Below are 22500 nucleotides of genomic sequence, written 5' to 3'. Positions count from 1 at the left end.
TGGCCAAAGGTCACCACATCCAGACTCCTGCCGGACCACGTGATCCCTCCAGACCGACGTCAGGATCACTTTCTTTCACGTCACCCGAGTGTTGCTGAGGAAGATGAAAATAAACTCGACCTGAAGTTACCTTTGTTTCACACAGTTCAGTGAGGTCCAGGTGGCGGTCCAACGGTGCTGAGCACGAGCGTGTTAGCATGCCGATGTTAGCATGTAGCTCGGCGCACCACTAAATGCTGCCTCTCTCTCTCACACACACACACACACACACACACACACACACACACACACACACACACACACAGAGCTGTAGATCTACTGCCCACTGTTTACACTCCAAACTTCCTGCGTAGACCTACAGCAGCATAGATCAGAGACTCATTACAGTCCAGTTCTCACTGCCAGGGCCTGATCGATCGCAGGTTATCGACCGGTTTCACGCTGTGGCCCTCAGAAGTCCTCCACGGAGGGAGATGGCAGCTGGTTTCTCCCATTATGGATCTGTGGTGGAGTTCTCACTCCATTACAGGCCAGAGGAGAGGATAGATGTACGGTCACATAGATCAGCAAAACCCAGACCTGCTGATCACATGACCTCCTCTCTCTCTCCATCACTGTGGAGGTCGAGCAGAAAACCTGGTTCAGTTCCAGCTCATCCACATTAAAAACACAGAGGAAGATTAATTCATTGGCTTTCTTATGCAAGGTAAATGAAATGTGTCTGTTTTAATACTCCACACACACACACACACACACACACACACACACACACACACACACACACACACACCCTTACTGACAGTGAAAATTATAAATCTATAATAAAACATTACTATTTGATTTATATCTTGTAATAACAATAATCTGAATCTGCAGTTTAACGAGTAATCAAGGTCAAAATGCAGAAGTAGCATCAGATGGAAGTACTGAAGTACCTCACAGCTGTACTCGAGGGCAGTACTCAGGGAGTAACGAACGCTGCAGCACGTTGTGTGAGCGAGGCTTCACGGCCAATCAGTGAGGCAGGAGGACAATACGTGACTGAGGGCTGGCGATGGTGTTCGTGTGGTCTGATGAAGACAAACACAGCGAGTCTGAGGACGCTGCTGATGGAGCGTCCGTCTCTCATGTCCCTTTTCATTCATCGCATGTCCACATGTACAGTAAATAGAAGTTTGCGCAGATTCTCCACAATCCGGGGGACCGCAGAGACGTCACACTGAGACAACAACACCTGTGATTGGTCCGTTTCCACTTCCTGCTGCTCTGATGGAGGCAGGGGAAACAGCTAGCCTGCCGTCCTGTCAGCTCAGAGACCAAAACCTGAGCTCACCTCCGCTCTACGGCCGAGACGCTGCTCAGACGACCCCGGCGGACGGATGGCGTCCTCAACAGACGTCTGACGGCCTGAGCGGGACCACGGCGGCCATTTTGTGCTCCAGTCTGTCAGAGGGAGGATTTTTCAGGCAGGAAATGGAGGAAAGAGCATCGAAGCCTCTCCTCCCTTCAGTGCCTCTCTGTCTTTGATTAGATTCTTTCATTTCTTCTTCCCTGCTCCCCCTTTCATCCTCACCCTCTCTGCACCCCCCCATTAAAACATTAACAGTGTGAGCCGTGCGTTGAGATGGTCTATAATTCCATCCAGGCTGTTTTATAAGGCTGCCTGCTACTCTGGCTCTCAGGCTCATATACATCCTGTTCCTAAGAGGAAATGGCTGCTTCCCCTCTTGTTCTTATAAATAATGTCGATGGTAAAGTGCTCTGCAGCAGCTGAAACTCTCCACGGCCAAAGTATACCGGCAGGGCGGTAAAGTTGCTCTTATATATGCTCGTTTTCGTGTCGCATGCTTTACATCGGAGTGAGGAGAGGACCGCTTCCTTTTATTCTTCCATTTCTTATAAAGTGACGCGTGCAGGAGCGATCGCTGTCCCTCTCGTCCCTCATGCTTCCTCTTTTAAAGGGGTCTGTAGCTGCGTCTTAACAGCTGACTCGAGCCTTTAAAACTGTGACTACCTGTCCGGGCTGAAGGGACACATGGAGACAACAGAGCTGTGATTGGTCGGCTTGTGTTTCTACATTCAGAAACAGGAAACCGACACGTCCTGATCCAGCAGCTCCTCGCTCAGCACTGTGTCCACAGCGAATGGACAGCTGGATCGTACTCTCAGACTGGGATGGACAGCTCATAGCTCATCTCTGTCTGGCTTCTCATTGGCTTCTTTACCAAAGGTGAACCGTAGAGGATTTGCTTTGCAGATGTCGTGAAATTGATCAATTTGCTCTGAAATTTCACCATTTCAACGCCGGCGTGACATTAAGACTGTCGATATCTCACATCTGCCCAAACATGATCAATCAAAGTGGACTGGAGCGTCTCAGGTCCAGGACTTCAATCCTGACAAGAACGTGCCCGAACTGTCCAGCTGTCACTTACAGCTGCTGACACCTGATCCCAGAGAGACCAGACAGCCTCCAGATGTGCTCTAGATCTGAGTTTGTCCTTAAACTTAAAGGCGACAGTTCACAGGTCAACACCAGGTGGAACTGAGGTCAAACGGTCTGAAAGAAACTGAGACATTGGGCAGAATTTACTGCTCCACTCTCTGTTTTCCAGCTGCCTGTCAACAGAAGCTCAGTGTGAGATGGTTTCAGCTTGTTAATGGATGAATGAAAGATTTCCCCTGTGAAATCAACGATTAATTGTTCAGTTGAAAAGTGTTTTTTATCGCAGCACCTGAAGGAAGAAGTGGATTATCTGAAGCAGCCTGCACGTCGCAGCAGCCTCTGAACGAGCTGCAGCAGATTGTGTTTCCCCTCACATATATTGCTTCTGGAGGAGCTGCAGTAGGTTTATGATTTCAATCCAGTTTATTTGCACTGTGATAAAACACAGGAGCAAAGCAATAAAAGCAGCATGATGAAAAACAACGATAACAAACTGAACAAAGAGAAACAAATGAGCAGATCGGACTGCAGCCGAGGAGGAGGAGGAGGAGGAAAACACCCAGAGCAGAGAGGAAGACGAGTGGGGGGGGGGAGGAGATGAAGATAGAGTGAGAAAGAAGTGGAGAGAAGGAAAACTATTGATTTAAGCTGAATTTAATCAATTCATGTTTCTGAAAGTTGATCAAGACACTGTAAAAAGTTTAGAAACAGCATTTAAAGCCTAAAAAAAGGACTAAATCTCCTCTTCCTCACGCTCTCAGACCCCGTTCACACTCGTCAGGTCAAGCGTTTTACATCCAGACTGAATCCAGGTCTGATTTTAGACACTTTAATGGACATTCAGCCTCACACGAGTCTCTGCTGTCCACATCATGAATCTGAAAAGTGAAATAAAAACATGTCTGCGGCTCTGAAGCAGCTCAGGACTCATCCTAAAGTCCTATCTTATCTTATCTCATCTCATCCTGATGGCAGTTTGAAACCATGTGACCAGATGACGTATCGTGCTGTCAGGACTCTGGATGATGACTCTGCTGTTCCTCGTGGATAAACGTCGTGTTTCATCTGGAGATGCTCACGTCTGTGTGACGGCTGCAGGTGTTTAACTACAGGTTACTCAGTGACGAGTGTTCGGCTAAACAAAGTGTCTTCATGTCTGACAGATGTTGTATGCTGTGCAGAGGAGGTCTCGGTAACCTCTGCAGCTCCTGTATGTTCTTCATCCAGGAGCAGCTCTGTGGCCTCCTCCTATTTGGCAGGAGATCTGAGCCTGAAAGAGAGCTCCTCACTTCACCTCCCCTCCTCTCTGGCTCCGTGGAGAAGCATTTCTAATCCACAAAAAATAACTGTCCTTGTCACATCTTCTGTGTTTGTTAGATGTTCGACCTGACGTCTCCAACGAAGCGTTTTTAACTGACGTGACTTTGACCAAACATCAGGTTTAAACAGTCTAATCCTGAGCTCTGAGACCTACATCTGGATCTGTGTGATCAGCACAGATCTAATCAATGAAATCAATAATTTACTGGGACAGTTTGTGGATGTGTGAGAAGCTGTGAGAGACAGAAGATCAAATTCATCGTAAAGAGAAATCTATGACACGAAACACTCGTGAATGAACTTCTAGAAGAGAGAAGGAGAGGAAGAGAGGACAAATGGAGGGAGACTCCCTACAAGGAAACAGGGAGTAACTGAGAGCAGGAGGAGGGGGAGGAGGGGAGGAGGGGAGGAGGGGGAGGAGGGGAGGAGGGGAGGAGGGGAGGAGGGGGAGGAGGGGAGGAGGGGAGGTAAAAGCCTGGGTTGTGTTTTGCTGTCTGGAGAATCCATTTAGAGGTCGGCCTCTCCCTGCTGATAACTAATGGACCTGAAGACTGAGAGGAGGAGAAAAGAGGAGAAGACGACAGAGGAGGTGGGGAGGCCTTTCAGAATAAAAGCCTCCAATGTGTCAAAGAACGCTCCGTGAACAGATAATCTGCATGTGAACGCAGCATCTGGAGAACAGGGACAAGATTTTGGACCCTGTGGTGTCCTGGTTGCTGCTTGTAGTCCGACCAATCACGTTCGAGTGGGCTTTGGTTGGCAGTCCATGTCTGGAAGGAGAGAGGCGGAACTCACTGGCCCAGACGCCATCTTGGAATCCATCATTGGACAACAATTTAGCTGTCGTTAGCTTTGTGTTTCGATATAACAGACATCTGTTAATATAGAGATTAATAAATAATCGTCCTGTAAACCACGACCGGCGCACAGAACAAGAAGTCTTGGTCCAGATATCGACGACACCAGAAACCCCGAAACACCAACCGTTACCCCCAAAGACTGAATCATTGTCAGACAACAGCTGACTGTTCTGAGGTCAGTGTCAGCGATGTGTCCTAACAGAACTACCTCTGCCAGTTATCAGTGAGTCTGTAGATTATTGATTATTAGTGATAAATCATGCTGTGTTAGATACTCAGACTCCACAACAGCCCTGAACGCCTCTGACTCTTTGTTATCCTCATTCTGGACGGACCATGTGACGGCACGTTTGTGACCATGTGGCAGCACGTTTGTGGCGGCACGTTTGTGACCATGTGACGGCACGTTTGTGGCGGCACGTTTGTGACCATGTGGCGGCATGTTTGTGACCATGTGACGGCACGTTTGTGACCATGTGACGGCACGTTTGTGACCATGTGGCGGCACGTTTGTGACCATGTGACGGCACGTTTGTGACCATGTGACGGCACGTTTATGACCATGTGGCGGCACGTTTGTGACCATGTGGCGGCACGTTTGTGACCAAAGTTAAGTTAATTCTGGTGTATTATCTAAAAGTCAGCGCTGACTTCTGCTTTCAAACTGGCCATGGACTCTGGCCTCCTGGGTGGAGGTCCTTGTGCTTCCTCCTCTTTATAATTCATCACCTCACTCTGAGCGTTTCATACAGCCACAGATGAGTTTACACTGGAGTCAGCTGAAAGCCTGGTGCGTCTCACGGAGACACTAAAGGACGCATTACAGGTCTGCGGGAGACGCCGACAAAATGTCAGTATTAGACGTCCTGGGAATGAGGAGGACCTGCGGCGCTTCAGACACATCTCAGGCTGCTGACGCCTCGTCCTGCACTTCACTGAATATAAATACGTTTTACTCCAAAAACCCTGGTTTTTAATCCAACAGAAGGAGCCAAGCCTCTGAAAGGCTTCAGTGTTCACAGCTCTGTACAGTTTAACGCTGTCGGTTTACTACAACACTGAACCGTGATTCATTCACTGCAATTCACACTTCCCCATTCACACCTTTGAACTCACATTTCATCTCCTTTCACTCCATTCACAGAGAGGTAGGAGTACAGAGTCATATAGAAGAGACGCTAAGTGCGTGTGTGCGTGTGTGTGTGTGTGTGTGTGTGTGTGTGTGTGTGCGTGCTAAAAAGCAGTATGGCCGGTTCAATCAGAGCTTATGGCAGATTCCTGACTCACTCTCTATTTCTGATGTTTCCAAAGGCTCTTTGAACAGCAGATAATAGATCAGTGCTGGAGAGCTGCAGGGCGAAGACACCATCATCCTCTCTCTCTCTCTCTCTCTCTCACTCACACACACACTCACACACACACACACACACACACACACACACACACACTCCATCCACATGCCAGCAGTGAGTGCATGTGGGCGGCAGCAGGGTGAAGATACACCACCATGCTCGAGAAGCAACGAGTGGGAGGCAAACACACACACACACACACACACACACACACACACACACACACACACACACACACACACACACACACTCTTCACACTTCATCTCTTTTCATGGTGGAAACAGACTGTAAAACTCTCCTCCGTATCCAATAATAATAATAGTGACACATCCATGATGTCCCAATGCAGAACACGACGACTGCAGTCAGCAGTAGCAAAATAAGATCTGCTGAACTTCAGATATCCCAGCAGTCAGCGAACACAACATCAAACCGACGTTACTCACCCCAGTGTTGTCATGGTGACGATGGTGTACCAGAAGGAGGCCGGGATGGAGGTGAAGGTGGAGCCCTTGGTGCCCTTCTCGGCGTAGAACATGACGGTGGCGAAGATGATGATGGCCATGGTGAGGGAGAAGAGCAGGAAGCCGAGCTCGGAGGCGCAGCTCTTCAGCGTGTAGCCCAAAATCCTCAAACCCTGCGAGTGACGCGAGAACTTGAAGATCCGGAAGACGCGGAAAACCCGGAGAGTGACGAAGGCGCCGCTGACGTCCTCGTTCTCGGGCATCACCAGGCCGATGTAGTAGGGCATGATGGCCACCACGTCGATCACCGACATCACCGAGCGCATGAACTTGCAGCGGCTGGGCGCCGCGAACAGACGCATCAGGTACTCGAAGGTGAAGATGAGCACGCAGGCCGTGTCCATGCAGAAGAAGGCCAGCTGGTATTTCTCCCCGCAGGGAAGGTCCTTCACGCTGCCTTTGGGAGGCCGGCAGGGGACGGTCTCCACCACGTTGGCGATGACGGAGACGGCGATGAAGAAGCCGGTGACATAATAGAAGACCAGCGCCATGGTGGAGGTGTGGGGGTTCTCGAAGGCTCGCCACAGCCGCTCCCTGGAGGTGCTGTGCGGAGGGAGGGGGGCGTCCATCGCCTCGTTGGCCTCCGTGTCCTCCGCCAGACGCTCCTGGTTCTCCTTTTTCCTGTCTCTGTATTCCTTTACCGACAGGAAGGGATGGAGAAGACAAGTTTAGCCAACTTATCTGTTAAAACACACAGCGCTCAACAGGAAGTCACAGACAGGAAATGCTCAGAAGAAACAAATGCAGAGGACTTTTGTGTTTGTGCTGACAGTTTGTCCACTTGGCTGCTCGTAATCACGTCCTGAAGACCTGCTTTAGCATCACTATACTATGATTATACATTGTTAGCTTTGTGTGCTATGATCACTGGCCATGCTAATATGACATTAGCTTCATGCCCTGTCAGTTGTTGGTTTGCAATTTTCTCAAGTTCACTGAGGTTAGCAGCTTTTCCTGTTAGCTACCAGCAAGTAAGATAAGACTGGGATTAGCTTGACAAAGGTTAGCTGCTACAAGACATCAAGCTAACTACAGTAATAAAATGAACGGCAGCCATCGAGCCCCACAGACTAACAGGTCCAGAAGGTGGTTAAACTCCTTCTTCAAACATTTCACCTCAAATCCCCGAAGTCAAGACAAACACTGAGAGTGACTGTCGCAGAGAAGATGGCGAGACGTAGCAGGAAAACAGCAGAATGTGTGAAATTACTTGAGGGATAAAAATAAAAACCATGCAGACTGTTTCTCGAGGAGACGTACTGAACAGGCAAAAACAAAAAAGTCCAGAAATTAGAATCTCACAGCTGAATCAACACTTTGTGAACAAATGAGAGGAAACAAAGAAGAATTAGCCGTTAACGAGTCACTGGACACGTCGGTTATAAGAAGACAAGTCTAACATGACAAATGGAGACATGAAGAGGCTCTGAAGGTGATTTGTTATTCAGAGAGAGAGCCGGGAACTTGTTTATGACTTGTCAAAGAAATCACTCGCTGAAACACGAGGAACGACGCTTGCCAAAATCAGCAGCACTGAAGAGCCAAATCAGACTGCATGTGAGCTGCTGCTGCTTCAGAGGGCTCGTCACTGCTGTCTTAACGAGCTGCAGTCTTATAATGGAGCTTGAGAGCAGCGCTGGTTAGTAATCCCCCTCACATGCATCCATGTTTTGACACTTCAGTCATTGAGCTGATGACGCTCTTCTCCAAAGAGACTTAATGAATGCAGCGGCAGAGTCACCAACATCGCGGTCGAACGTTCCACCGGGAAGAAATCTCAGCATCCACGAACAGGAAGAGCACGAGGAACGACGCAGAAATGAACAACACTATGATCTGTGTGGTGCTGAGGTTCATAAAGCTGGAAGCTGCTCCCTCCTTTACTGACAAAACGCTCTCCATCTGAGAAACAAAAGCACGCCAAGCCAGCTGAAGTGAGTCCATGTACAACATGTGCCTGCAGCTGTTTCACAGTAAAAGTCTTCTCGCTGCCAGAAATCTGATGGAAGCAAGGTGGGCTTTTAATGTGAAGCCGCTGCAGCCGCACTAACTGCATGGAAAAGCTGCTCTGAGTGAGGATTTATTAGGGTTTGGGTGTCATTTGAAAAATAAATGATGTCAGTGCGTCTAGCTGAGTCTCTGTAATGATAACAAATCCTGGAGCCTTTTGATATTCAGCACACTGGATCTGAATTGAGGTTCCTTTGTGCAAAGGATAAATTCTACATGTAGAAACAATGTCTGACACTTCTTCAGTTTCATTTCACGCAGCAGGTCGATGGCCTCCAAGCTCTGGCAGCCATGACGGTACTGTTTGTGTTACGGTGGACTACTCTTGGATGCCCCCGCGGTGGATTAAACGTGATAAAGAGCCCTCCACGGTGGGCCAGTGTGCAGGACAACGCTTTTCCTTTTCAGGTGGAGAAATGTGATGCACACAGGCTGCATCATGACTTTCTGCATGACGTCACCACCTCAGCCCGTGCTGATGATTTACTGAATAAGACGTGGAGCAGCTACTGTACGTTGAGACACAACAGCAAACACTTCATCTCATAACACCACCGAACTAACACAGATATCATCAGAGATATTTTCTGATGCTGGAGTTAGCTGGAAAGAGACGCCGCAGCTCTGTCACGCTCACAGGTGATTAGTCGCCAGCCTCAAAAGGGCGGGTCTTACATAACAGCTGTTACAGCCGTGAGGCTTAGCAGAGAAGTACTCCAGCAGCACCACCTGTGCCGTAACACCTCCGAATGTGTATCACCTCAAATCACCGTCTGCTTTACAGGCAGCAACAGAAACAAGCGTTTCACGACCTGCTGGCTGTTGTCTGAACATCTCGCAGGTGAATTCAGCCTTTGTGTGGAATACAGACATGTTCTAACCCTTTTATCGTTTGTCAAAATATGTCAAACTGTCTAAAGTTAGAAGTGTTCTGATTTCATCTTTCGACACTAAACGCTAATACTAAGCCAAGTCAAGTGTTTCTACATGTCCCTGCACTCTTTAAACGGTTTCAAAAGCACATTAAGCTCCACTTCGATATTCAGCAGTAAATCATGAAAAATAACAAGCAGCTTGCATAGGTGACATTTTTCCTGGTTTGCTAGAATTAAATGTACTTTGTCATAAACCTCATTTTTGCTCCATATTTCCATCACAATATCTGATAACTTGATACAATGTGACCTTATCAGGTAACAAGTGATGGCAGCGTCCACCGTCAGCCAATCATTACAACTTTTAGAACAACAAAACAGAGACGAGCGTCTCCTGGAGTTCAACCAGCAACATGCAAATGATTATCTTTGACTTTGAGACAAGCAAACAGACAGAATGGCCAGAACGTCTCTCGTCTGGACAGGAAGTGCAGGTTTACCTCCATGCAGCAGTCTCCGATGATCTCGGGCACGATGCCGTAGAAGGCCAGCTCTTCGTCGAAGGCCTGGATGCACTCGTTTCGCGGGTAGTGGAGCTTCCCGGTGCGGTAAAAGTTCAGAATGTGCCGGAACATTTCGGGGTCTCGGTCAAAGAAGTATTCCTGCGTGTCCTCGTTGTAGAAAAACTCCTTCTCTGAGGAGCCCAGCAGCGTGTCGGGATAACGGTCCAAAGTGTTCTTCCATGTCTGGAGAAACAGAAGAGCAACGAATGAAACATCTCATTCTGGTTCTCATGGAGGTTTTCACCCTGCTCGATTCAATCTGGAGAATTCATCTGTCTGTACACTGGACTCACGAGTCATGAGAGACGCTGAGGTTACAGATGAAGCCAACAGATAACAACAACAGGTTAGCTTCCTGTTAGCTTGTTGGAACTTCAGTGACATTACACGCTATCCTTAATGCTCACTCATGAAGACACAGATCGCCTCCACGTCCACAGAGGTACATTTCTTCGCTTTGGTAATTACAATTACCAAATTACGCACAAAAAACATTCTGATTTGTTGGCAAAAACTTAATGTTGATGTTGGTTTAATCTTCACAAAATTGCAGAATCTGTCAGCTGTGTTCCTTGTGGTCGTGGTTGAAATGATTTTACATGAGAATAAGACCAAATATCACACAGAGTTTAACCGCTTTAACATCAAAGATACAGTGCTGACCCCTCCACAGACTCACAAAGCCATCTGAAAGACTCACTGGGACGCTGAGTAAGATGAGAGCACTGAACCGTCACTGATGGTAAAAGGGAAGCAGGGCCTGTTTTATGCTCAGATGTTATTCCATATTAAAACCAAGCATTTCTGTATGTTTGTATTTCTATATATATCACCAGAACTTCAAGCTGCTGAATTTTGTTTTTACAAATTAGGGCAAAGTCAAAGGCTTGACAAGAACTTTCTCCTTGTTCTGCCACCGCAGCAGAAAGTCCTTCGGTGCTGCTTAATTCCTGAAAGGGACCAAAATCTATTTTTGTTGTGGAGCCATTTTGTTATTATTTCAGCCTAAATGCACATCAATGCGCTGATTAGATGTCCAGTGTTTACAGCCTTCAGCCTTGGAAGCAGGAGCAGAGCTGGAGCACATCAGGAGCAACATCAATCTCTAGTTCTGGACCTTTTGACTCACTTGGACTCTTACTGGACATTTTCTGTTTCATTAAAAAACTTTTAAGGATGTATAACCTGAGACTGTGTCCATAATAACTTCAGAGTCCACTGTGAGTCCCACAGGGCGTTGCTGTAGCAAACATCCAATCAGAAAGCTTCAGGTTCTGGCAGTTCTCTAATGGTGGCTGGAAATCGAGGTTGATCTTTGTTGGATAGATTCATAAATGTGAATGGATGGATCGTGGAAATATTTAGCAGATTACAGCATCTGAATGTGATGCAGTAAACCTTTTGATGTCACGGCTCTGGATGAACGACCAGAGGCACCAGTTACTCATGAGTAATGTAGTATTTAGAGCCAAAGTGAGGAAAGAACCTGGTGCTGTCAAACCTTCATAGAACAAGACATAAGATCTGTGCATGAGAACCTCCCGTACAAACAAAAAAAGTCAGTATTTATTAAATATGTGGAGAACTAGGAGTACTTGTGTATCGGCTCATGTGCACATAGGGTCTGTAAGATAAAGAAAAACATCATATCTGCTCAGCAGCATCTCTTTGCAGAGGCTTGTAGCATCACTGTAAGATTACTAAAGCAACAGAGAAAGATAAGGAGACAAACAGATGATGAGATTAAGGCAGCTCTGCATGAGCAGACTGTCGCACAGGTGGAGAAAATTACTTTGACCTTAAAATGACGGCACAATGAACACAAGACCACTTCAGCGTCTTAAAAGACAAAACGTTGGAAGTCATTGGTTGGACGTCCCCGTGGGTTGGTGGTGAGGCTTGTGTGAGCAATTTGCTGTTCAATTGTTGCTCTTAACAGCTTCAGCTGAACACTCTAATTAACCCAATAAGCAAAGGACTGCAGTGTTTATTCAATTCACCGGTGATGAAATTATAATTGAATGCCATTAACAGATCCTTTAGGTCCACAGCGTGTGCGCGGAGATGCTGGTGATGCAGTTCTAGAAACACAACGTCAAAGAAGTGTTCTGGACTTCAAAGAGGGACGGCGGGGGCTTGATGTAAATTCAAAAGAACCACATTTCACCAGAAGAAACGACGTCCTTGGGAAGTGGCTTCAACCTTGTGCAAGAGAATTTTAAAGGAAGAGAGCTGCCAGTTCTAGATGACACTCAGCAGAAAATGTTGGTCTAAAACACGTTAAGACATAGACTGAGACACCTGTCTCCCACTGAAGGGTTTGCTCTTAAACAGAGACAGGACAGACGGACAGAACCTCAAACCAAGCACAGCCTCAAACGTAAGGAGGAACTGATGAACCTGTTTAACACTGTTCAGGTACAAACTGTGCAGGTTGTGAAGGTGGGTGTGGAGGCTGAGGTGGTGGATGCAAGTGCAGCTCATCGACCCCTGAGAGTCTGCAGTTCTATTCTGCTGAACATGGTTCAGTAAGTTTGGAGTTTTATAGAATCATCCAGGAAGTTTTTGGATGGAACACAGCAGCAGGATTCTTTGGCATTTATCCTTTTATAATCTGTACAAAATGTACATAGACATAGTTGTTTTTTCTATTCTGTATCTGGTAAACTTTTGTATTTTTATTTTGACCTGATAAAAACTATTTTCACATTTCCCCGGTGTGGGATCAATAGAGTCCTATCTTATCTTATCTTATCTTATCTTATCTTAACATTGATGGTATGAAGACACGTTGACTGCAAATTAATGTTCTGTTTATCAATGTCATGCAATCATTACGCTCACATCGTGGTGGTGCAATAACAAAGGGATGTCATGTCCTCATAAAACAAATAATGCGTTAATGTAGTTATGCTGGATACGGACTTAAACTGTATATATAGATCGTTGCTTTGTTTCATAGCTCTTGCCTCAGGAACCTTGTTGTCTAGAGTCGGGTCTGCCAATAACAACATTCCTGTCTGTTGACAAGGTTTAGTATCCTGTGGATTTATATTCATATTAAACGAATCTGCAACTCATAATTCATGCTAACCATCAGAGATCTGTCCTCAACCATAACCTTAACCATACCGCAGTAGCCATGCACAAATACTAAAGGAAAACTTGGTTTTGTACAATCTGCCAATATCGATGATGCAGAAATGAAGGAAAAACAATCTGTCTGTCCAATGTTGAAAGGAAGGATACCATTGGACAACACTGCAGAACCCTGGAATCCCTCACTGACAATGACGTGTTACCATTTGATCTACCATTCACCTTCCACCTCTCTACATAAATCCACCTCCTGCACTGGCACCAAACATCGGTGAGGAATCGTCCAGTATGAAGAGGTCAAAGCTCCAGCGGGATGAAGGCCACAAGCTGACGTGCTTGACATGGTCTGACAGTAAAGTTATTCTTCATAACATCGCTGGATTTTTGACCTCATTCAGGCATGTTATGAAGGCAGTGATCCCAACTCAAAATCGTCCAATAAGGACAGTTTTCCCAGGTGAGCTGGGCTTGGAATGAAGGTGAAACGTGTAACCCACCTGGAACCGGACCCCGCTGACGTTGACGTACAGAATCTCATCTGATCTGGACGTGTTGTCCACGGGAGGTTTGGGCATCGTCTTCTTGGCCAACGGCAGCCAACCCACCGCCGCGGCCCGCGCAAACGGCAGCCATGTCGCCACGCCGGCCGCCATCTTGCATCAGCACGTCTCAACAACAGAGAGTCAAGTTCTGTCCTCAGAGGAGGGTGGAGCTGACGGATTTGAGATACGTGCCTGAACTAATTGGTTGCTAATTTCTTTTCCTGCCCTGACTGGCAGCCAGTGAGGAGGTGGTCGGACATGTTGAAGGGGGAGGAAGGGGGGAGGAGGGGCGGAGGGAGGGGTCAGATGGCAGTTAGGTGTCAAGCCATGAAAAAAACGCCGTAAAGGAGCGAGAAAGCCGATGCATCTGACAGGTAAGAGGCCCGTCTTCTATTCTGATGAGTTTCTGATGTCCTGGTGGGACGGAGTCGTCCCGCCGCCCTCCAGAATAACAGCAGAGCTCCTCCAGGCCTGCAAGGCGGCCCTCAGGGTAAAGTGACGCCTCAAAACCCAGAAACTCTCAGGATTCAGCTGAAATAGTTCCTGTTTCGGTCGTTTTCGTCCGATTGCAGATGACAAACGTCAGCCTAGAAGCCAGTGTCAGTCCTCCACTTCAGAACACAGACTCTCTGGATAGAAAAACATAATTTCTCGAACCTCAGCAGCCTGAGAACGGCGGAACGTGTGTAAAATAATAATAAAGTTATTCTCTGATATTGCCGTCACAGGTTTATTGCCGCTGGGACTTGCAACAAAAAGCCAAAAGATATAAATCCAGATAGGAAAGCGTTAAAACTCTGGTGTCTGGCCTCCACCTCGCGGCAGCCTCCTCTCTCTCTCTCTCTCTCTCTCTCTCTCTCAGTCTGTCTCTAGCTCTCTCGCCCACCCTCTCTCCCTCTGAAGACTGATTTGTTGCAGCGCTGCAGCCTTTCAAATTCTTATTAAATTGTGATGATGGTTCCTGAAGTTGCAAGATAGACAGAATCGCCTGTGTTTCCTCCCTCCCTCTAAGTGTTTCTCCGCTGTGGAGATTATGGATGTGCAGCCTCCCTCTTCCTCTTCTTCTCTTTCTCGTTTTGCTTTTGCTTGCTGTTTTGCTCTGTCTAATTTTCTTTTATCTGTCTCTGTGTTTTACTGCCTCTCTCTCTCTCTCGCTCGAGTCGGTGGGGCATTAGCGGTAGTGTTGGTGGTCGAGAGACAGCGGCTTTGTGTTGGAGAGCGAGGAGGAGGCGTTAGGCCGTCCTTACACCATGTCCATGTATGGTCGTCCTGTCAGAAAACACACAAACAGAAAAGAGACAGAGAGTGAGAGACAAACCAGGAGGAAAGGAAAGAAAGGAAAGGAAAGGGAAACTGGAAGTTAAAAGATGGAGAAAGAAGAGAAGGAGATGTTCAATGAAAGAATGAGGGGAGGAAGAAAAGAAAAAGGAAAGGGAGGAAAGGAGATGAAGACAGAGGAAGGAGGAGAAAAGAGAAAGTGATCTGTCAAAAGAAAAGAGACAGAAATCTAGAAGATGGCAGGAAGGAGAGAGGAGGCGCAGAGGAGAAACAGAAGACTGACTAAATAACAAGTTTACTCTGAAAATAAAGATTATGATGAGGGTTAGCAGAGTCATATTTCTGATTAATTCACATAAAAATGGTGTTTTTAATGTGGCCTGACATCTTAATTCATCACAGAGCTCAGCAGCAGGCAGACATTAAAATCACAGCCGTCTGATTTGAGACTGATTTCACTTATTAAACACATAAATGTGGAAAAAGGTGATATCATTAATGAAAATATCTCAGAAACATCTGCTCTTTAGCAAACGTTTCTCCTGTTTCTAACATCCCCTGACAGATGCGGGAGCTGGAGTGGTGTTCATGTGTTTAGGATGAAGATATAAAGCTGCAGGTTATTAAAGATGTTTTTATGATGGGAGCAGCAGAGTGAAACACGGCCGGCCGTCGCTCGCTTCATTCTCCCTCTGCGCTCTTCATTCGATAAACCAGCCACGACGAGGGTTCCTCTCAAACTGCTCCTCGTCAGATGAAAAGTCACTGTCGTGGGTTTATTGCATAAAATCCACAGTGGGAGCAATAAAACTTTTCCTTCTTCAGGTTTGAGTCACAGCAGGTCTGTCAGACTCAGGAACTCGAGGTACCGCCGGGATCTATTTTTACAGTCCGAGTTGTTTGTCCAAGAACTTCATGTCAGACTCCAGCGGAGATCAGGAAGTTTCCAGACATGAGAATACCAAACACATCGAGGTGAATTTTGGAGAAAGTGACCAAAATGACGGGAGTCAATGTTTCATTTCGTTGTCTTGATTTAAGCACGTCTAATATTGCTGCAGCTACTCATTAGTACTGCAAATACTGACACTGTCAGATAGTCGCACTGCATTTAACGTGAAGTATCGCTGCCGACATTCCCGACACGTCCAAAGGTTTCTGGACAGCAGCGGTGTCCACAGTGTCCTCATTCACCGTCCAGGAGACTAAAACTAAACATAGAAAAACAATAACAAATATTAATAAACAACAACAATACTACATGAAACTTTGACAGAGGAACGATTGATTGGACTAATTTCTTCATGCTGCAGTTTTAAGATGCTACAGAATCTTCTACGTCAGTGGACCCCCGACCATCACATCTACAGGAGCCTGTTGGACGTCTCATTCCAAAACCATGAGCACTGGCACCGAGCTCAACCCCTCTGAGACTCTTCTGGGAAGCTGTCCACAACATTTTGGAGTGCGTCCGTGGGAATTTGTGTCCGGTCAGGCGCTGACGTTGGACGAGAAGGCCCGGCTCGCTATCTGCGCTCTAAGTCCTCCCAAAGGTGGTCAGAGGGGTTGAGGTTAGGGCTCCGAGGGCGGCAGAGGGCGGTTATGAACATGGATGGCAGAGCTTATACAAACACGGCCTCAGTGGAGGACGTTCCTGTGTCTCTTTGGTGAAAGCAGGACTTTGACTGATGGTGCTCTTCATGAAGTTCAGGTCTGCCTCCTCTCATTTGGTGTGATGCACAAACTTTTAGCCTTTTTGGCAGGTAGTCCATCCCTCTCACGTTTCTTCTTCTTCTTCTTCTTCTATTTGAGTGAATGATTCCTCATCAATAGATCTTACAGCTAACATGCTACATGCTGCCACCTGCTGCACCGGAGGGGAACGCAAGAACTTCAACTGTCAGCATCAACGACAGGGTCTGCCAGCAGGAATGAATGCAGGATCTTCATCTTCACATCTTAAACCAAGAACCACCGTTTGAGCGAAGTGTCATCAGTGTCAGCAGCAGTTCAGCAGCTCAAAGTTAGCCTCATGCTAACGTCAGCATTAACTACGTTTAGTTGTATCATCTCTAAATCAAAGCAGGTTTCAGGTCACATTTCATAATTTATTCTCACTTGAAGATTAGTTTTCACTTAATATCTTCCTCCAAATAACTGCAGGGGTAACTGCTGTGTAGCTAACTGAACCCGCTGGCAAAGCTAACGTTAGCATGCTAATATCTACCCTGTTCAAAGTAAAAGAGGTGACAGGGAGTTTGGTCGACATATCTGACCTGACATCTGCTAAATTAAATTTCACAAAAAGAACCACATACCTGAAGTTACTAAACAGTACACTTAAAACATTTGACTAAACCAGAAAATACGTCAGTTAGCTTAGCATGATCAGATATTTCCCTTTATTCGACTCACAAAGACAGCAGCTCTTCTGAAGTCTGCAGGATAAAATCCAGTTCAGTTTGTCGATGACAGCTGTGACGGCACATTCATGTGATGCTGAAATAACTGGAAAAAAACGCTCCTGACTGTGAAAATTCATGCGAACGTTCCCTCAAGTCGGATCAACAACTCAGACAGGTGAGAAAAAGTTTGGCACCCGACTTGCCGACATCAGAGACGCAGAAAATAAATGTTTGTTTGACGGTAAGAAACTTTAGTGATTCACACATTTCATTTAAATCTTTAGCTACGTACCATTTGGAATACGACATGAGGTCGTAAACATTAGCGGCAGAGTGATCTAGATCAGTCAGAAAAGTTAAAATACAACACGTCCTCTTTGCAGCGTCCATGTTGTTTCCACATTACAGCTTAACGCTGGGAAGAAACGGGACGTGAGTTTTGAATATTCACCGAGGTTGTGATCGTCCTCTTGTTGCTCTGTGCATCAGTCAGTGGTTTAATTGAAGTGCTGTCCTGATGATGTTTGGTGGAGAGGACCTCTTGGCCGGGCATCTGATTTCCCCGGCAGGCCTTTTATATATATTTGATATCTTATTTCATGTATCGTTGGACAGAATTCAGGGAGGAATTGATGAAGTGGTTAATTTAATCTTGTGAGAGGCTGCTGCATCATGATTCTTATTCACAATACATTCATTCAATAGGATTTTCTTACTAAACCAATTTATGCATACATTGCACTTATCAATTTAGCCAATAAAACCACAGAATTACAGTGAGACGTGATTAAACTTTCATGCAAAAGACTTTCATAAAGCCTTCAGGACGCCGTAAATCACATCCCGACGTATTGTCAGTGAGACGCCGTGACAGCATGAAGACAGCAGAGTGAAGAAACGTACTTCAGTCATCAGTTAGAGTTACAGTGACAGCACCGCCGTCACACTTTCAGTGCTGCTGTCTTTGAAATTCATTCTGTTCATGTTGGGGGACGGTCTGAATCCAGTCCAAAGCTTCTGACACAACAGATCAATACAGACAAACGACTACAGGACACTGGACAAAACATTATGGGGAAGCATTTGGAAAGCTCACAACGATTAAAACTAAAGGTAGTGAGGTGACAGGGAGCAGGAGAGGAGATCCCACCCCAACGCTGCCACTCGGTGCTGGAACACATCCACGCTGTATCTACATCTCTGATCGGAAGCTCAGCCTGGGAGCACCTGAGATCAACCCTCTGCAAGCTTTATATATCGCATTTATCACCTTCTATCTATGTCTTACTGCTAAGCCAATTACCCCTCAGCGTAAAGCTGGAAGTGAAAGTGAGACCACAGTCGACGACCAGAGGCCTGCTGTCCGCTCCAAAGTACGTGTATTATACACAGTACGTGTATTATTTAAGATTGTCTCAAGGTCAGTATTTAAAAATCTGTTGGATGGAAAGCAAAGCAAACAGCCACATAGAAGTACATACACACACACACACGCACACGCACGCACGCGCACGCACGCACGCACGCGCACACACACACACACACACACACACACACACACTTTTTCTACATCCCAGCCTGTCAGTGTACTAATTTGTGTCCAACATGCTGCCAGCTGTCAAGGAGAACAAATCCAGACCAGTCTGAATCCCAGTCTGAATCCCAGTCTGAGGTCTGAAACCAGTCAGACTCAGAAGAGCTCAACCATCAGCACAGTGCTTCATACTGTGGCTGTGATGAACACTGTGGTCTTCAGGGGGCGCTGTGACGGACTCAGGTTATGAGTACAGTCTGCAGTTCTTTTTGATAAATCTCATTATACGTTCACTGTTTGTTTGTTTGTTTGTTTGTTTGTTTGTTTGTTACAGCTCTGACATTCAGTTGTGGTAAAATAACCTCAATGTTTGCAGTAGCTGTCGTAGTCATGTTAGTAGCGTTTGCAGTATTATTATTAATAATACTACGTTTTCACATCCTGTGCACGTCCATTTGGTCTTTCCTTCCAGACTCTGTGGAAAAGCTTCATTTGGACAAATTAATCAAATAGCAGGTCGTTCCGAAACATTTCCAAGCAAACGACTGTAATCTGGAGCTAATTAAAGGAGAAACTGAAGACAATGTTCTGACAGTACTGAACTTAAATCAGTTGTTTTGAGGAATTTGTTGTTTTCCAGACTTGCAGGAGAAGTGACTGAACAGCTGTCTGTCTGCCTGCCTGCCTGTCTGTCTCTCTGTCTGTCTGTCTGTCTGCCTGCCTGCCTGCCTGCCTGCCTGTCTGTCTGTCTGTCTGTCTGTCTGTCTGTCTGTCTGTCTGAATGAATGAATGAATCCTGGTTGACATCATGTGTTTCTGAGCACACATCAGATATTCAGAGCATCTGCGGGATATCTTTTATCCTCGGCCACAGCTCTGGGATCAGCATTCGCCTCCACATTGAGCTGCTGCGGCGGCGGCTTCGGTCCTGGAAGCTTCCGGTAATGGGATGGCTGCTGGTTTTATGGTTATTACTGTGTGAGAGCTGAACCTGAGTCCGTGGATTTCCTGTCTGACTGCAGACTGAGAGGAGCAGCTTTAACATGGAAATCACCACGTTTGACCAAACAGCCTGACCTGAATCTTTCCATCCAGAGGTGGAATGTAACTAATTACACTTACTCAAGTCCTTATGGTCCAATTCAAGGTTTACTCCAGTGCATTTATCTGACAGCTTTAGTTACCAGGTACTGCTCAGATTACAGTGTTTCAAGGCCTTCCTGTGCAATGGAAAGCTCGTATCTCCAGATGTGTTGATGTTGAATGTTTGAGCTGAACTGAAGGATGAAGAGTTCCTTCATGTCTTCTTCAGCTCAATAGACCCTTTAAAAAGCCTCTTGGATCAGCTGAAAATCATCGTCACAAAGCTGAAAACAGCCTGTTTTTCTGAGCTTGTCACAGTTTTTGGAGATACGTGGTTCTCACAGGACGGCCGCGCTGGAGACATGTGATGATCTTCTAGAATCTGATGCATTGATATAGATTGAAGCACCAACAGGATATAAAGGAGCTCAATGAGCTCCAGCTGAAACATGAAGTATTTTCAGTGTGTATTAGTACTTTGACTTTAGCAAAGGACGTCAGCTCCATCACGGCTAAACTCGGCTCATGTCTTATTCATCTCAGTGTCAGTCAGTGTTTCATCAGCTCATCTTAAAAGCCTCAAACAAACATGGCTGCACTTCTCCTCTAATGCCTGATGATGGTTCTGTTTGTCCGTGATGAGCCTCTGTACATTCGAGTACAGTAAACAGATACATCATTTAGTACTGCGATAGGAGGGGTATCACGCATCTGTCCAACTGAGAGACACGAGGGACACGCACCAGCTGTACATTCAGATGTCTCAGAGGAAGACGTATGAAGGACGTTTAAGCTGAACATATCTGCAGTGTTTCCTCCTCTTCATCATCTTTATCTGGTCTGCAGTCTGAACTCATCACACTCAGAGTGTTAGTGCCCGAACAACACGGAGATCTAAACAACACTGAACAGCTGTGATGTTCTCAGGACAAATTTTTCATTCTGAGAACAAAAAAAAAATCTTTTCTTGTACAGTTATGACTTAATTCTCTCTTTGTTTAACCATTAAATCAAAGCCAGCCTCATAATATTAAAGAGCTGATGATTTTCACTTTGATTAATCTGACAATTATTAACTCTATTAATCATCTCACTCATAAAACAGTCAAATAAACATCCTTGTTTGAAGACATAAAGTCTGAGACACTGAAGAAACTCGAATGACTTAAATGAATAATTTATTATCACAATAGCTTCTGATTATTTTTCTGTCGATCGACAATCAGCTGATTAAGACACCTGGACAATACTGATTTTCTGTTTGTAAAATCATGACTTTCCGAGTACAATACTGACTTAAATTCATGAAATTACAACTTTTTCCTTCATAAATCTATGATACGTTTCTCATATTTACTTCTTCTCCGCACAGTGAGGATTTTGATGGAGGAACTGACTCTGAGTGTCAACAGTTCATTTTAACAGCTTCCTCTTCGGTCCAGTGGATTTATGTCAGAAATGCTCTGGATTATGTCATCTGAACCCGAACAGACCTGATTTCAGTGTTTTCTGCACACAGAGTAACTGTGAATCTGTTTGTGAAACAGCGACAGATGAATTTCAGATATCGGGTTTTTCTCCATGTGATACGGCGCATTTCAAAATAAAGCAAACAGGAAGTAACCTGATCCTCTGCTGACATGCCAAACGTTTCTGTGAATATGAAATCAGACTCCCGCCGCCTCTGCTCTGTTCTGTCTGTGATCCGATCAATAACAAGACAACAACGTGTCTCTGATCACTGATCAATGAGCAGAAAACGTGTTTGTGATCACCGATCGATAACGGGGAAGCATGGCTCTCTGATCGCCGATCAATAACGAGTCGAACAGAACCAGGAAGTCTGCGGGAGGAAGAGTTTCACTGCCTGTTTTAACATTAATTTATGTCACTTTCAACTCCACCACATCTCAGAGGGAAATACTGCAGTTTTTACTTCACCACATTTATCTGAGAAATTTAGGTACACATTACTTCACAAACTCAGATTATCAACAGGAATTATAATCCACAGAAAACATGACACACTATGATACCCGGCAGTGTTGTAAGTAAATAAAACAGCTTCACAAACATTAAAGTTGGACACTTTAAAGCTCCAGTGTGGAGGATTTATGGCTGAAACAGAATTTAATATTCACCGTTTCCATCGATGCAGAAGCACCTGAAAATAAGAATCACTGTGTTTCTGTCACTTGAGATTGATCTCTTCATGCCTACAGAGGGAGCAGGTCCTCGTCCACGGAGTCCACCATGTTGCACCGCCATGCTTCTACAGCAGCCCAGAAAGGCCAAACCAAACACCGACTCTAGAAAAAACCTTTTGCATTTTTCACATTTTAGCAGCAGCAGCGGTGGAGGCTGAGGCCATCTGCAACCTCACCACTAGATGTTGCTAAATCCTTCACGCTGGACCTTTAAGAAGTAAGAACTGGCCACCTGCTGAAGGTCACTCCAAACAAACAGGGGCAGCACGATAACTGCTGCTGATCTTTGGCTGGAGCTGCCAGCTGCTGTCAAGTAGATGATCAGAGAACTTCCTCCATCACTGACTCTGTACTGAAGACACTGAGATGAACTGATGTCCATCTGAAACATGTCACTCTGA

At 45.8% G+C, this 22500-nt stretch overlaps 1 protein-coding gene across 2 annotated transcripts in view; it reads right to left on the bottom strand.

Annotated features, from left to right (window-relative positions):
- Positions 1-22500, bottom strand: part of kcnd1 (potassium voltage-gated channel, Shal-related subfamily, member 1) — a 65305-nt gene that overhangs the window by 27267 nt on the left and 15538 nt on the right. For both annotated transcript variants that reach the window (XM_076742043.1, XM_076742042.1), the window contains exons 2-4: positions 13548-14861; positions 9889-10134; positions 6426-7138 (exon numbers count right to left, since the gene is read on the bottom strand). In XM_076742043.1, the coding sequence (XP_076598158.1) occupies positions 6426-7138; positions 9889-10134; positions 13548-13703 (1115 nt within the window). In that variant the 5' untranslated portion in view covers positions 13704-14861. The remainder of the gene's footprint in view (positions 1-6425; positions 7139-9888; positions 10135-13547; positions 14862-22500) is intronic.

Source organism: Chaetodon auriga, chromosome 10 (genome assembly GCF_051107435.1).
Source record: "Chaetodon auriga isolate fChaAug3 chromosome 10, fChaAug3.hap1, whole genome shotgun sequence".
NCBI classification, from domain to species: domain Eukaryota; kingdom Metazoa; phylum Chordata; class Actinopteri; order Chaetodontiformes; family Chaetodontidae; genus Chaetodon; species Chaetodon auriga.
This window is presented reverse-complemented; position numbering and strand designations above follow the sequence as displayed.